General features: G+C 33.0%; 1 protein-coding gene across 1 annotated transcript; it reads left to right on the top strand.

Moving 5' to 3' along the window:
• Positions 1 to 38: 38 nt before the first annotated feature.
• Positions 39 to 13,014, top strand: LOC133176996 (eukaryotic translation initiation factor 3 subunit E-like). The gene is made up of 13 exons (XM_061312071.1): positions 39 to 137; positions 6,662 to 6,779; positions 8,723 to 8,840; positions 9,000 to 9,042; positions 9,175 to 9,279; positions 9,714 to 9,839; positions 10,323 to 10,447; positions 10,773 to 10,893; positions 11,090 to 11,191; positions 11,442 to 11,551; positions 12,107 to 12,209; positions 12,408 to 12,539; positions 12,791 to 13,014. Exons 1-13 carry the CDS (start codon positions 48 to 50, stop codon positions 12,812 to 12,814), a joined length of 1,317 nt encoding a protein of 438 aa, XP_061168055.1. The 5' UTR covers positions 39 to 47; the 3' UTR covers positions 12,815 to 13,014.
• Positions 13,015 to 14,115: the final 1,101 nt, after the last annotated feature.

The raw sequence follows: 14,115 nt of genomic DNA, 5'->3' as shown, positions 1-14,115 counted from the left end.
ATAATATCTGATTTCGGTTTTCACGTTTAGTCTGTCTTTCAGGCAAGATGGCGGAATTCGACTTGACCACGCGTATGGGCCAGTACTTGGACCGGCATTTAGTGTTTCCTTTATTAGAATTTTTATCTGTGAAAGAGGCAAGTTATTTATATCTAACCATGCCAACGAAAGTTTTATGATTAGGTCCAATAATATACCTCTCAAAGTATTGTATGACGCACCATAAGGCACATTTCTGCTTTATTCACCATCTTCGTACTCATATATTATCAAAATGGCAAGTGATAGGACGGGTGCAGATGTATAGTACTGGATACTTTATTCAGTTTTAACAGATTCGCCTCTTCAATCCGCACTAGACCAATCTTTACCAAAACCATTTTGCTCCACTGGTCCGTAGGACCTGTCAATGAAAATTGCAGGCTCCTTGAAAATTAGGAGACCCCCTCCATTTTCTCAATCTGTACAACAGGGTTTTCCCTAAGACCTGGGGGCCGGGGAATTTCCCTGCCTGTTATGACATAATCCCCTGGTTGTTCTGGTATTTCCCCTCAACCTCCTCTTTAGTCCGAAATATCAGACGTTTTTCCAGTTTTTTTTTCACGATTTTGATATTGTACGTACCAGGAAAATGTCAGAACCGGCGCCATTACAAAAACTGGAAATTTCACTGTCTCCAACCAGAGCTCATTTTGATACTTGCGAACTGAATTAAATGCTGAACTTACAATTTATCAGTAGCACAATTGTTCTAGTACTCACCAATATCGATGAAAGGAAAATATCACTCCACATTTTTGATACAGATCTTGCAAGATTTAAAATGCATGAAATGAAACGAAAACTCGACATTCTGATAAAATGTTTTCACCAGACTGTATATTTCATAAAAAAACCATAAAAATTATGTTGGTGAGTACTAAAGGCATTGTACTATTAATAAGTTGTGAATTCAGCATTTAGTTCGGTTCGCAAGTATTGAAAATCAACCTGAGAATGCCGCCTCCGGTTGGAGGCGGTGAATTCCCAATTTTCGTAATGGCACCGGTTCTGACGTTTTTCTGGCTCTTAAAATATCAAATCGTTAAAAAAGGCCAGGAAAACGTCAGATATTTCGGACTACCTCCTCTTAGAAGAGAAACTTCAGACCCCCTTCTACCTATTTGACGTCCCCAGCTATTTTAAATCTTAGGGACAACCCTGCCACAAAAATTTGAATGTATGTTCATTTGACCTAAAACACATTTGCACTTCACGCCATTCACTCTAATTCTCATTTGCCCAGAATCTGTTCGCTCTAAAACTTGTTCGGCCAAAGTCCGTTTGCCAAAATATGTTAATTGGTTAATTTTTTCAAAATTTCCTTTGATTTTATTGGATGTAATTTTTATTTTAATTATAATTTATTCAGTATAGATGAAGAAATAAAAAAAACTAAAGTATTCAATGTTTATTTATAAGTAATGTTATAGCCTATAATGTTATAATTCTTCAAAAAATAAACTATATGCTCAGAGGCTGCTTATACCTAATTGAAATGGCTTATGAACATAATTATTGTCACTTTCAATTTCCTTAATTATTTTCAAAACATATGAGGGGTTATTAAAAAGGTCGTGGACTAGTGCCATAAAATTAAAACCGCTTTAGGTACATCAATGAATTTTAATACTTTTTTTTTAATCTTTTTTATCTTTAGAATAAACCATAAATCATAGTTTTATTTTTAAATAAATTGTTAATGTTTTTGTAAGCAATTATGTCCAAGCGGCGCAGCCTCAAATATGCATTTTTTCTACCTGAGTTAGTGTTAAATCTAAAGCAAACTAGCATGGCGCGGCGCCATGCCCTTTTCTCTCGGCGCCATGCCCTTTTTTCCAGCGCCATGCCCTTTTTTCCTTGCAAAAATAAATAAATATGTCTAGCAGAGGCAAGATGGACTAGCGGCTTTGTTTATTCAGTGCATGCTGATTAGCCCCTTTGTTTATTTAATGCACGCAAAGGTGTGAATTCAGGACAGGAAATTACTTCTCGCTTGAACGCACACAGCCACCTGGCCAGGTAACATGCCTCAGGCTGTCAGGGAATAAGAGATAACACGAGAAAATATCATTTGATTGCATTGATTATGCAAGAATTAGCCCAATGTCAAAGATAGATTAATTTTTAAATTAAAATGTTACACATTTTAAATCTGGATCGTTTTTTTTTTTTAAATTGAAAGTAGAAAAAACAGAGTTGATGAAGAAATGTGAAAAATAAAACTGCTGATGAATTAAGTCAACTTACAATGTACCAAAAAAAAAACCCGGAATATTATGTGTGAAATGGGCTAGGAAACAACGAAGTATGAAGTTAGTTTCTTTCAACATGTTCAATGATTCTGTACGTGTTCTAACTTTTTGAGTTGACACCCTGAGGCTCAATGTTTCTAAGCCAGAAAAAAAGTTTTAACCAATTTATATATTATTTCAAGTTTAATTTTTTGGTATGATCAGTTTTCACTTGATTTTGCCAGTATATCATTTTCAAAATAAAGAGAATGCCCTCTACATTTATTATGCAAGTACCCCCCCCCCCCTTTTGCAATTTTGTTCTGTTATTTACCTCGTACACAAATAACAATATTAAAGCAAGGAAAAAAATTCATACCCCAAACTAAAATAATTCTTGAGCAAGTGACAAAAAGATTCACACCTATTACTTTTTAAGCATAACCTTGATAACCATACTAATTTCTTGATTAAAAAATTTGAATTTAAATTTTGGCACTAATTGCATAATTAATTAATCTCAGTGTGTATTAAATGAATTAAGTGGACAGATTTATAAATTTTTCTTTAAGATACTATTATAACTAAAGATTTCAGTATTAAATAATAATTTAAGTACATAAACAATGATAAAGAAAATATTTATAATTTCAAAGACGTTAAAAAAGTGCCCTCGTGAAATCTTGTCGCGGCGTAAAGTGCCCTTTTGATTATTGGATTACCATGCCCTTTTTAGGGTCTGGATTTAACACTACTGAGTGTAGCTGAGAAAAACTCTTTTGATACGAGCATTTGTCATCAAAAGATCCCATTAATTCAGGCATGTGGTAAAACACAATTGTTCATTAAAATTTGCAATTTTTGCCCCATTCTGTAAGTTCTACAAAATTCTATCGTAAATTTTATATGGAATGTCAAAACAATTAAGGGCTTGAACATGACGTCAAAAAAGGGGGAGTGGTTTCTTTTTCAAAAATTCTATAAAGTTTTGCGTCTGGAAAAACTGGTGTAGACCTAGGGAATGTTTAAACAGGGTACAGAAAAATAAAATGCATCCAGAGTACTCATTTTAAATACCCCAAAAGAATCAGAGAGAAGAAAGATGCACAGGTAATGTCAATTTGTAGTCAGGGTGTCAAATGGTAGTCACGTCAAAAAGTGACGTTGACCATGTGGGGTAGAAAATTAACTCCAACAAGCTAAGTATTCTGGCATAATTAAGTGAGGATCTTTCCCTATGTATAGATCCATTTACAATATTATATGCAATGAAAACAGCTGTTCACGACATTGTAAAGTCATATAAACAAGACGGGCTTAAAACCTTACTTAACTCAAGGCTATCTGATCAAGATAAGTGTATGTGGTAGAGAGGGCGGACGTTGAGAAACAATGGCGTTGTCGGACGTGAAGAAACTAAACGGCGATTGCGCCGGGTAATCACATAATGACTTTTTTTGTTTTAGAATAATTTGGCAAATTATCAACGTATCAAGCTAAAATTTTCAACATTTCTGAAACTTTTGTTGATTTATGTTCCTTATAAATTTTGTAAGCACAAACTACATAGTGTTGATTTTATCACATTGGTCCAGGAACTTTTTGATGATCCTTCATACATGTTATAAGAACCTTTAAATACTAACAAACATAGTAAATGTTCCCTAATTTACAGTAAGTACTAAATTAACAGCAATTAAACTAATGAAGTCTTTGATAAACATTAAGGTTTTGCCAAAGGTCAAGATGTCCAAAAATTTATTTTTACAATAGCTCCAAAACTATGTGAGGTATAAAGTTAAAACTTTTACAGTTTATAAATATATCATTGATTAACAGATAGAAAGTATCACTTGAAAATAAATATTTGAAAAAAAAAATTTTTTTGAGAAAACAAATTCAAAAAATTTGCATATTTTAAAAAAAATGCAGCTGCTTAATTCTGTACTTTTAGTGAAAACCATCATTTGCAGAAATAATATATGTTTATCATTGAAGGGCAAGTTGGACGTGAATGGACTCTGAAAGGCTGTTATTGAAAGCATGACCTGTATAAAGACAAGACCCCTATAAAATCCGCCATTTGCAATGTACTTTTGGTTTCAAATCTTAACATTTGGACAAAATAAACAGGGAAAACAACTTTCCAGAGGCTATCAAAGTCCAACTTGCCCTTCTTTGATAAACATATATTGTTTCTGCAATGATGGCTTTCACTAAAAGTACGGAATTAATTACCGGGTAGGTGCATTTTTAAAAAATATATGCATTTTTTAAAAAAGATTTTTTCTCTATAAAGATTTTTATAAGTATTTGTTATCAAGTGATACTTTCTATCTGTTAATCAATGATATATTTATAAACTGTAAAAGTTTTTAACTTTATAAACCACATAGTTTTGGAGCTATTGTAAAAATAAATTTTTGGACATCTTGACCTTTGGCAAAACCTTAAAATAGGAAATAATGTGAATACTGTTTGAAATGAAATGTATTTATTACTTGAAGATCTTTTAATTAACAAATTAAAAAAAAGGCTTAAAATTCACTGATAATGTTAGCAAAAAATATTTCTGATAGGGTGAATGGGATATACATGATAACGGGGTAAAGGGCAAACAAGAATTATGGTGAATGGACTCTGCACGAACGGACTCGTGTGAACAGATAGAGAGGGTGAATGGACCCGATGCCCAAAAATTTACAGAAATTAAAAAATATTCTTTATTTTATAAATATTATCAATAATGATTATCTGATATTCAACCAGTCTGACTAAAGCCAGCCCCAACTATAAGTTGGGGCTGGCTTTAGACTGATACAGGTCCGACACAATCTTTTGATTAAAGCTGTATAGCTTGAATTAGCTATTTATATGCAGTTTTTCTCAAAAAATGTCTTGTAAGTTGCAAGTATATCACTATTCAGATATGTACTTAAGACTATCAAAAAAGCAACCAAACTCAAAATTAGTCTTTACATTGCAGCATTTGAATACTTTTAAGCAAAAGATTTATTTCTATTGTTTGGATAACTGCACAACACCTAGTGTGCATTGAGGCGTGGGTAAATACGATTGCTTTACATTAAGTACAGTTATTACCAATTAATTATCTTGTTGACCAGAATTTACCTCCTTTATAATTTCACGCAAGAAGTAACTGTATGGTCACAAAGCAATTGCTTTATATAGCCCCAAACTTTTAGAACTTTGAGTACAAAAAATTTTATGAGTGATTTTTACATGCAATGTTTTCAGAAGAGCAGAGTTGAATACTACCTCTGCACCAATGTGCGACTTTTTGTACATGCTGCAAAAATAACACATGTAAGAAAAAATTCTGATAAAATAGTTAAATCAAGCTATTTTAAATAGCTTATTAAAGCTTTATAGCTAATTTAAGCTGTATAGCTATTCTGAATAGCTTATTAAAGCTATATAGCTAATTAAAGCTGTATAGCTATTCTGATTAGCTTTTTAAAGCTATATGGCTAATTAAAGCTGTGTAGCTACTCTGAATAGCTTATTAAAGCTATATAGCTAATTAAAGCTGTATAGCTACTCTGAATAGCTTATTAAAGCTATATAGCTAATTAAAGCTGTATAGCTATTCCGAATAGGTTATTAAAGCTATATAGCTAATTAAAGCTGTATAGCTATTCTGAATAGCTTATTAAAGCTATATGGCTAATTAAAGCTGTATAGCTTAATCAGGAGATTGTGCCGGACCTGTGATATTCAACTTTCTTGAAATGTTGTCTATTGTTTATTAAGCTAATGAGAACTGATATAAACAAATGACTCTAGTAGTGCAATCAAAAGGATATCTTCAATTTAAAAGTAACGTTTTTTGAAAAGGAATGTGAAGGAGACTATATTGTAGCTCCTCCAAAATGGAGTGGCACATCAAAGTTTTTATTTTTTGCAAATATTTTACTAGTCCGAAATATCTGATGTTTTCCAGGCGTTTTTCGCGATTTTAATATTTGACGTTCCAGGAAAACGTCAGAACCAGTGCTATTATGAAAGGCATATAAAAGGCATAATTGTTTTTTAAACATGCATTGAAATATCTTGGCTACTTTGAATGCCTTTATAAATATACATGTAATGAAGCTGTTTCAAGCTTTATAGCTTAATCAAAAGAATGTGCTTAACCTGATTAACCAATCAAATGAAATGAAAAGATGTGACTGCGAGGTTGATATTTTTTTCACCCTATTTGTATTTTTTTTTTAAAAAGATTTGTTAGAGGTGCACTAAATCAAAAGCCCTTTAGAAGAGAAGCACAATCAAGGGGAGTTAATCTACTTAGCTGATATTAGATATTTTTCAGTTCATTGTGTAAAGTTTTGATGATCCATTTGTAATCTTTATTTTTTTTCTAGCTTTATGATGAAAAAGAAATGTTAAAAGGCAAGCTAGATTTGTTGAGTAACACAAACATGGTTGACTTTGCAATGGATGTTCACAAAAATCTATATCCAGACCAAGATGTTCCTAACAGTAAGTGTCATTGTACAGTTTTATATATCACACTAGTATAGGGCTGTCACGGTTCCAAAATTTTTCGGGTCGGGTCGGTTCTGTAAATTTTCGGTTCGGTTCCGGGTTTTTCGGGTCGGTTATTTACATCTATTTTAAACCTTACTTTCATGAATTTAACTTAAAAAATCTTTATTTGTTACATTAAATTTACATTGAAAACAAATCTTAACCATGCGAACGTCTAGATATCGGTGACTTGGCCTAGTATTAGCCACAACCTGACCATTCCTGCTCGTTTTGATAATTATCTAATACTTCTGTGACAAGTGTTTTGTCATGGAATGAAGTAGATTTCAGTTGTGATGTTTATTTATCACTGTTATCGTCATCATTCCTTTGATTTTGACGCCATTTTTTGTATTGAACAGACTCTAATATATAAACCAGACCCGAACCGAAATCCGGAAAAATGGAACCGGAACCGAACCGAACAACTTGGACCGCGGTTCTCGGTTATTTCGGGTACTCGTGACAGCCCTACACTAGTACTATACTTGCTCGAAAATATGTCAGTTTCATTTCATATCATTGAATCTTATAGTAACAATAGATGCACTTGATAGTTATTTATGCCTTTTTTAGCTCACCTCGACGAAGTCGAGATGAGCTTATGCTATACCTCCAGCGTTGGCATGGGCGTAAGCGTTGGCGTCCCTGTTAAAGTTTTAGGAGCAAGTCTATTCCCAAGTAACTATAAGCCCTAACTGGACCAAACTTGCATGGATGATGCATCTAGGGATGGACACTCCTAGACTTGCTTCGGATGCTGGATCTGACCTACATTTTCCAGATGAGTGACCAGGTTAAAGTTTTTGGAGCAGGTCCATTCCCAAGTAACTATAAGCCCTACCTGGACCAAACTTGCATGGATGATGCATCTAGGGATGGACACTTCCAGGCTTGCTTCAGATGCTGGATCTGACCTACATTTTCCAGATGAGTGACAAGGTTAAAGTTTTTGGAGCAGGTCCATTCCCAAGTAATTATAAGCCCTTCCAGGACTAAACTTGAATCGATGATGCATCTAGGGATAAATACTACCAGACTCACTTCAGATGCTGGATCTGACCTACATTTTTTAGATGAGTGACCAGGTTAAAGTTTTTGGAGCAGGTCCATTCCCAAGTAATTATAAGCCCTTCCAGGACTAAACTTGCATGGATGATGCATCTAGGGATGGACACTACCAGACTTGCTTCAGATGCTGGATCTGACCTAAATTTTCCAATTGAGTGACCAGGTTAAGTTTTTGGAGCAGGACCATTCCCAAGTTACTATAAGCCCTACCTGGACCAAACTTGCATGGATTATGCATCTAGTGATGGACACTCCTTGACTTGCTTTGGATGCTGGATCTGACCTATATTTTCCAGATGAGTGATCAGGTCAAAGTTTTTGGAGCAGGTCCATTCCCAAGTAACTATAAGCCCTACCTGGACCATACTTGCATGGATGATGTATCTAGGGATGGGCACTACCAGACTTGCTTCGGATGCTGGATCTGACCTACATTTTCCAAATGAGTAACCATGACAATGTGTTTGGAGTAGCTCTATAATTATATGGCCTGTTATAATTTAACTTGCATAGATGGTGCATTCCAGACTTGCTTCAGATGTAGGAAATGAAAGACATTTTCATGATTAGTGAACAGGTTAAATTTTTGGAACAGGTCAATTCCCAACGAACTATAAGACCTACTTGCACAGAACTTGCATGAATATTTTTTTCAGGATGCACACTAACTATAAAGAAAATATGATGTGAGATTTGCATTACTTTTACTGATAACTTTCGTCAAGGTGAGCTTCGTAATCTTTGATTACCTATGTTTGTAATATATGTATAAAAAGGCTTGTATCCTATGAATGGATCACCTTCATTTTACTATCAAACCATAGGTTTGAAGGGCAAAAGACAAGATGTTGTTGCCCAGTTGAAAAGTTTACAGGCAGAAACTGAACTGATTACCAAGATATTTGAAGACCCAGAAGTTGTGAGACAGATGCAAAGTTCAAGGTAGATACAGAGCTATTAATTAATAACAAGGTAGATATAGAGCTATTAATTAATAAGAAGGTAGATATAGAGCCATTAATTAATAACAAGGAATAGTTGTTTGTTACATGTCCTTGCAAAATTAAAATGATGGTAATAATGTGTTGTTTATATTTATAGAGATGGTCGACAGCTGTTTGAATTCCTAAATAAAGAACATGGGGTAAATCAATACATTTTGTTGCACAATTTATCTGTTAATTAGAAGATATATTAAGCAAAATTTATTTGCACAAAAGCGATGGAATTTTTAGGAAAACAATAAGATAATATATGAATCTCTTTCGTATTTCAGTTTGAAGCCAGTATGGTGGACACATTGTACACTTACGCTAAATTTCAATACGAGTGTGGAAATTATTCAGGAGCAGCTGAATACCTCTATTTTGTCCGAGTTTTGGTAAATAAATAATACAAGCTATGAAAATAATTAAAAAGAATTATTTGAAAAAAGAAAGAAATTGCCCTTCAGTTTGTTCATTTATAAATTCTTCATTAGGACAATAAGACTTATCTAGACCACTGGTTCCATAGAAAATGACAATATCCCATGCTAGACAACATTTTATACAATAAGATTTACTAAAAGGGCTAAAAGTGTTCTTTGTAATAGACATGGTTTTGAAAAACATAACAACCAGATTAGATAAATATTTCTGAACATTATAAATTGAATACTTTTAGATTTATAAATGTGTTTAATTTTTTAATTGCATTTTGGGCATTTTGCCTTTGAATATTATGAGTTTTTGATTTGGAAATGTTTAAATATCAATACAGATTAAGAATAGTTTATCATTTTACTCCTAAAATTTTCTTTTTCTTTTTTTTCAGCTTCCATCAACAGACAGTCATTTCCTAGATGCCATGTGGGGTAAACTGGCATCAGAAATCCTCATGCAGAACTGGGAAACAGCACTAGATGATCTACAGAAGCTTAAAGACATCATTGATAGCAATGTAAATACACTAGACATCACTGTTCAAATAACAGATACATGTATAGGGGACAGAAGTGTAAATGCTTGTTTTACAGGCAAATGTTAAGTTAAGTACACAACAAACTTCCTCTGTTATCTTCCACTTGCTCTCTTGTCAGTACTGTATAATTATAACTGAGAAATGTTTGACTCCATTTTATTTTCATCCTTTTCGCTCGTTGCTAATGGCCAAAATGAAATGGTGAATTAAAAAAAAAAGGCATACTACCTCTTTAACACAACCGTGGCTTCGCAAATTTAAAATGGGGCAAAATTGTTTGCAGGTATGAAAAGGCAAAAATAACATTGGGTGAAAATAACCTTTATACATGTACATAAAGTTTGCTTTTTCCATTAGAAGCAGTACATATAAACTGATTAGTTTTCTTGTGATTGTGAACTGATTAGTTTTGCTGATATGTGATATGAGATGTGCTTATAACAATTTCTTTTTATATTGTAGCCATTTGGTTCAGCTCTTCAAAACCTTCAGCAGAGAACCTGGCTTATTCACTGGAGTTTGTTTGTCTTCTTCAATCATCCTAAAGGCAGAGATCTGATCATAGACATGTTTATATACCAGCCTCTGTAAGAAAACTGAAAATAAACTTACTGTAAATGTACATCAATTAATGCACTCAAAATTTAGCACAATCAACAATTGGTGCACTTTGAGCCAAGCTTCTATGTGTATTTGTTTTCATCATATATAAGCATGTGGTTGAATTGGTAGACAAGAAGTGTTCTAAAATATGGTTTCCACTAAATTATTTAAGATACATGTTTTACCTTTCAAAGATGAAAAATAAAAATCATCAATCAACATGAAAAAATCTTGAAATCATGATATGCATTATTATTTCTTGGTCATATTTGTTATGCAGTAAATGACTACATTGACTTGTACCTACAGGTACCTGAACGCTATCCAGACCACCTGTCCACACATCCTCAGATACTTAACCACAGCAGTGATTACAAACAAAAGTAGACGAAGGACGGTCATGAAAGATTTAGTCAAGGTCATTCAACAGGTAATGATATGTACATGTATTAGATCAAATTTCTTCTGCCAAGAGCTGTCAAGATTAGATTTTACTGGACAGTAATCATCACAGAAACTAGAAAAAAAAGCTTCTCAAGTGATTAAACAATGTAAAGCAAGCAGTGTATATTTCATCAGAAGAGTTATCTCTCTTGCTTTTAAACCAATTCTTTTTACGAATGCAGGAAAGCTACAAATATAAGGACCCTATCACAGAGTTTGTGGAATGTCTGTATGTCAACTTTGACTTTGATGGAGCTCAACAGAAACTTAGAGAATGTGAAGAGGTATAACATTTTATATACATATATCTCTTGGAACCTGATAAGACAAACAGCAGGATTTTTATTGTCTTATTAATTATGATATTTAAGTTTTGTTGAATGCATTAATGATCCTGTTGATTTGGTTCTGCTCAGTAGATGTTCTAAAGTGAACATCCTATTTTGAAATTGGAAGTAGTCTACAATAATAATACGTATATTTTATTAAACATTTAATTTGTCCATGATTAAAATGAAGTTATTGGATTTCCAGGTGTTGGTGAATGACTTCTTTTTGGTGGCCTGTTTGGATGACTTCATCGAGAATGCTCGACTGCTGATCTTTGAAACTTTCTGTAGAATACATGAATGTATTAGCATTAAGTAAGTTCATCAACATTCATCTGACAGCTTGATAGGCAAAAAAGCAGTCTGGGTGTTTTTACTGCTTTTTTGGTGTGTGTGGGAGAGGGCTCAGATAAGTGTAATCTGTTTGCCCCTTTCATACGGAATAAAATATTGTTGAAAGGAGAAGAAAACGAATTTAGTATCATCTACTGTTTGATGTACTTTTATGTACATGTACAATAAAAATTATTTAAATGAGAAGAAAAAAATCCTAAACAATTTGATATCTTCCACTTTATAAACAATTAATCTTTTAACTGAGCTTAATATATTACATACAAGTTACAGTCTGAATGGAAAGTGATAATATCAGATAATGTTAAGAAGGTGTAACATTTTTCAGTCATTGAGGCTAAATTCACTGAGAATTATTTACTACTTTGATATTCCTTTGATGCCTTCCAGATTTGAACTAAATGACCCTGAAGTTAATTGAATTATAGCAGTTCATAATGTAAATTGAAAGCACCTTTAAGAGACAATTGATATACAGTAATAGTACTTCACTATTTTTATGTTTGACAATTACAGCATGCTGGCAGAGAAGCTGAATATGACAGAGGAAGATGCTGAAAGATGGATCGTAAACCTCATAAGAAATGCTCGACTGGATGCTAAAATTGACTCAAAACTTGTGAGTTGAAAAGTTAAATTTTAATCTTTTTAAGCTATTGAAAAGGCAAACTTTGATATTTTAATTGCCTTAGGTTTTGATTTCTATTTGTTTTAGGGGAAAATTTCCAATTACAAAAAGAGTATTTCTGTTGTAAAACAAGTGTTTAGGGTCACATTTGAGTGTACAAATAAATGAATGATTATTTTACATCAACAGGGTCATGTTGTGATGGGAGCACAGGCTGTGTCCCCTTATCAGCAAGTCATCGAGAAAACAAAGGGCTTGGCATTCAGATCACAGATGCTTGCCATGAATATTGAAAAGAAACTGGGTATCAAAACTGGAGATGTAAGTATGCATTTTGAAGGGAAATAACTCTAAAAATCTGCTAAAGTAAACTTTTTAAAGGCAAGCTGTTTTGGATTTTACAGTGAAATAAAGCTGAGAAAAACAAGCAGCTTTAAGCAGTTTAATGAGAACTTTTAATAGTGACTAAATCAGAAATGGAAATTTTACCAGTATTGCATTATCTTCATTTGAATGTTCATTTGATTTAGTTTCAAACCCCAAAAAATTAAAGTTTTTTTCTTCTTTTTAAGCTGCCACAGTGGGGACAGGAGTAATCACATAGAAATTTCCATCTCTAACGATCTTTCCGCCATCTTGTCATGAAATACTGCAAAAGTGCTGAATATTTGTGTACTACCATGGTTGCGATAGTGTCATTTTGGATTGAGTTCAGTAGACTATGGACTAATTTATTACAAAATATGACCTGGAAAATTAAACGGAAAATGAAGTAATAAATTATTAATTTTTTTCATTGTCATATTGTTGTCATTTCTTGAAAGTCAGAGTTGAACGTTCATGCTACTAAGAAATTTGATGTACCAGAAAGGTTAGGAGTTACTTAATAAAGATAAGTTAAGGACTTTTGCCAAGGGATATTGACTTTTGTTGAACTTTCAAATATTCATGAATTGAAAAGCAAGCTGTTTGAGCTGTATTTTTCCAAAATAAATATTTAGCTAGTGTGAAAAATGAGCTATTATAGTAATTCTGCTTCAAACTTAATCTTTTTGATTAATAAGATCAAATTTTTCAAAAGAAATTTTTCTAAACTGTGGAATGTATATTATTTTAAGAGAAATCCATTTTTGTACACAATGACAATAATACCTTATTTTTTTCAATTAACAAGATAAGTAATATTCAAAACTGACAAAGGTAATGCATAGTTGAAAGTATGAGAGAGAGAGAGAGATTGTGAATAATATCTGATATTGCAATTGTCTTTATAAATACTTGTATTAAATTGTTTAAATTACACTTATTTATGTACTTGGAATTAATAGGTATAGTGAAACTATAAAGGGAACATAATTTTGCAATGATTTCCCTGAAATAGGCGAAATACAGCAAATGCCTTCCCCCAGTTGAAATTAATGTTTGGTGCCTTAACCACATAGTCTTGATGCTAACACAAACTCCAATTTATTGTAGGTTCATTTCTTGGTTAATTGCAATATGACACCATGTATGCCGTTCCCAATTCTTTGAAACCAAAATACAGTCTAATTATTTTTTTTTTAAGTCGTAAAGGCATCTGCTTAGGAGTACGTTACTGATCTACCACAATACTAGTCTAAATTTCATATTCCTTTCTTTGAAAACACAACTTGTCCCTAAATGTTGTGATACATTCAGCTGTAGACTGGCTCCTACAGTCACCGCTTGTTATATGTCAATACTCAACGAATAATGCGAAGATCCGTTTTTGTCATTTAAATAATGGTAACAAAAATTAGCAACCGAACAACTTCGTGTGGCAAAGAGGGCCCTGTTATGTCAATTTCAGCGTAATTGTTAAAAATAGGATAACTATGTAAAATGTACTATTAAAAACCATTGAAAGTGTTGTAAG

This window comes from Saccostrea echinata, unplaced genomic scaffold (genome assembly GCF_033153115.1).
Source record: "Saccostrea echinata isolate AGI-Se365-2 ecotype Australia unplaced genomic scaffold, CSIRO_AGI_Sech_v1 ptg000086l, whole genome shotgun sequence".
NCBI classification, from domain to species: domain Eukaryota; kingdom Metazoa; phylum Mollusca; class Bivalvia; order Ostreida; family Ostreidae; genus Saccostrea; species Saccostrea echinata.
This window is presented reverse-complemented; position numbering and strand designations above follow the sequence as displayed.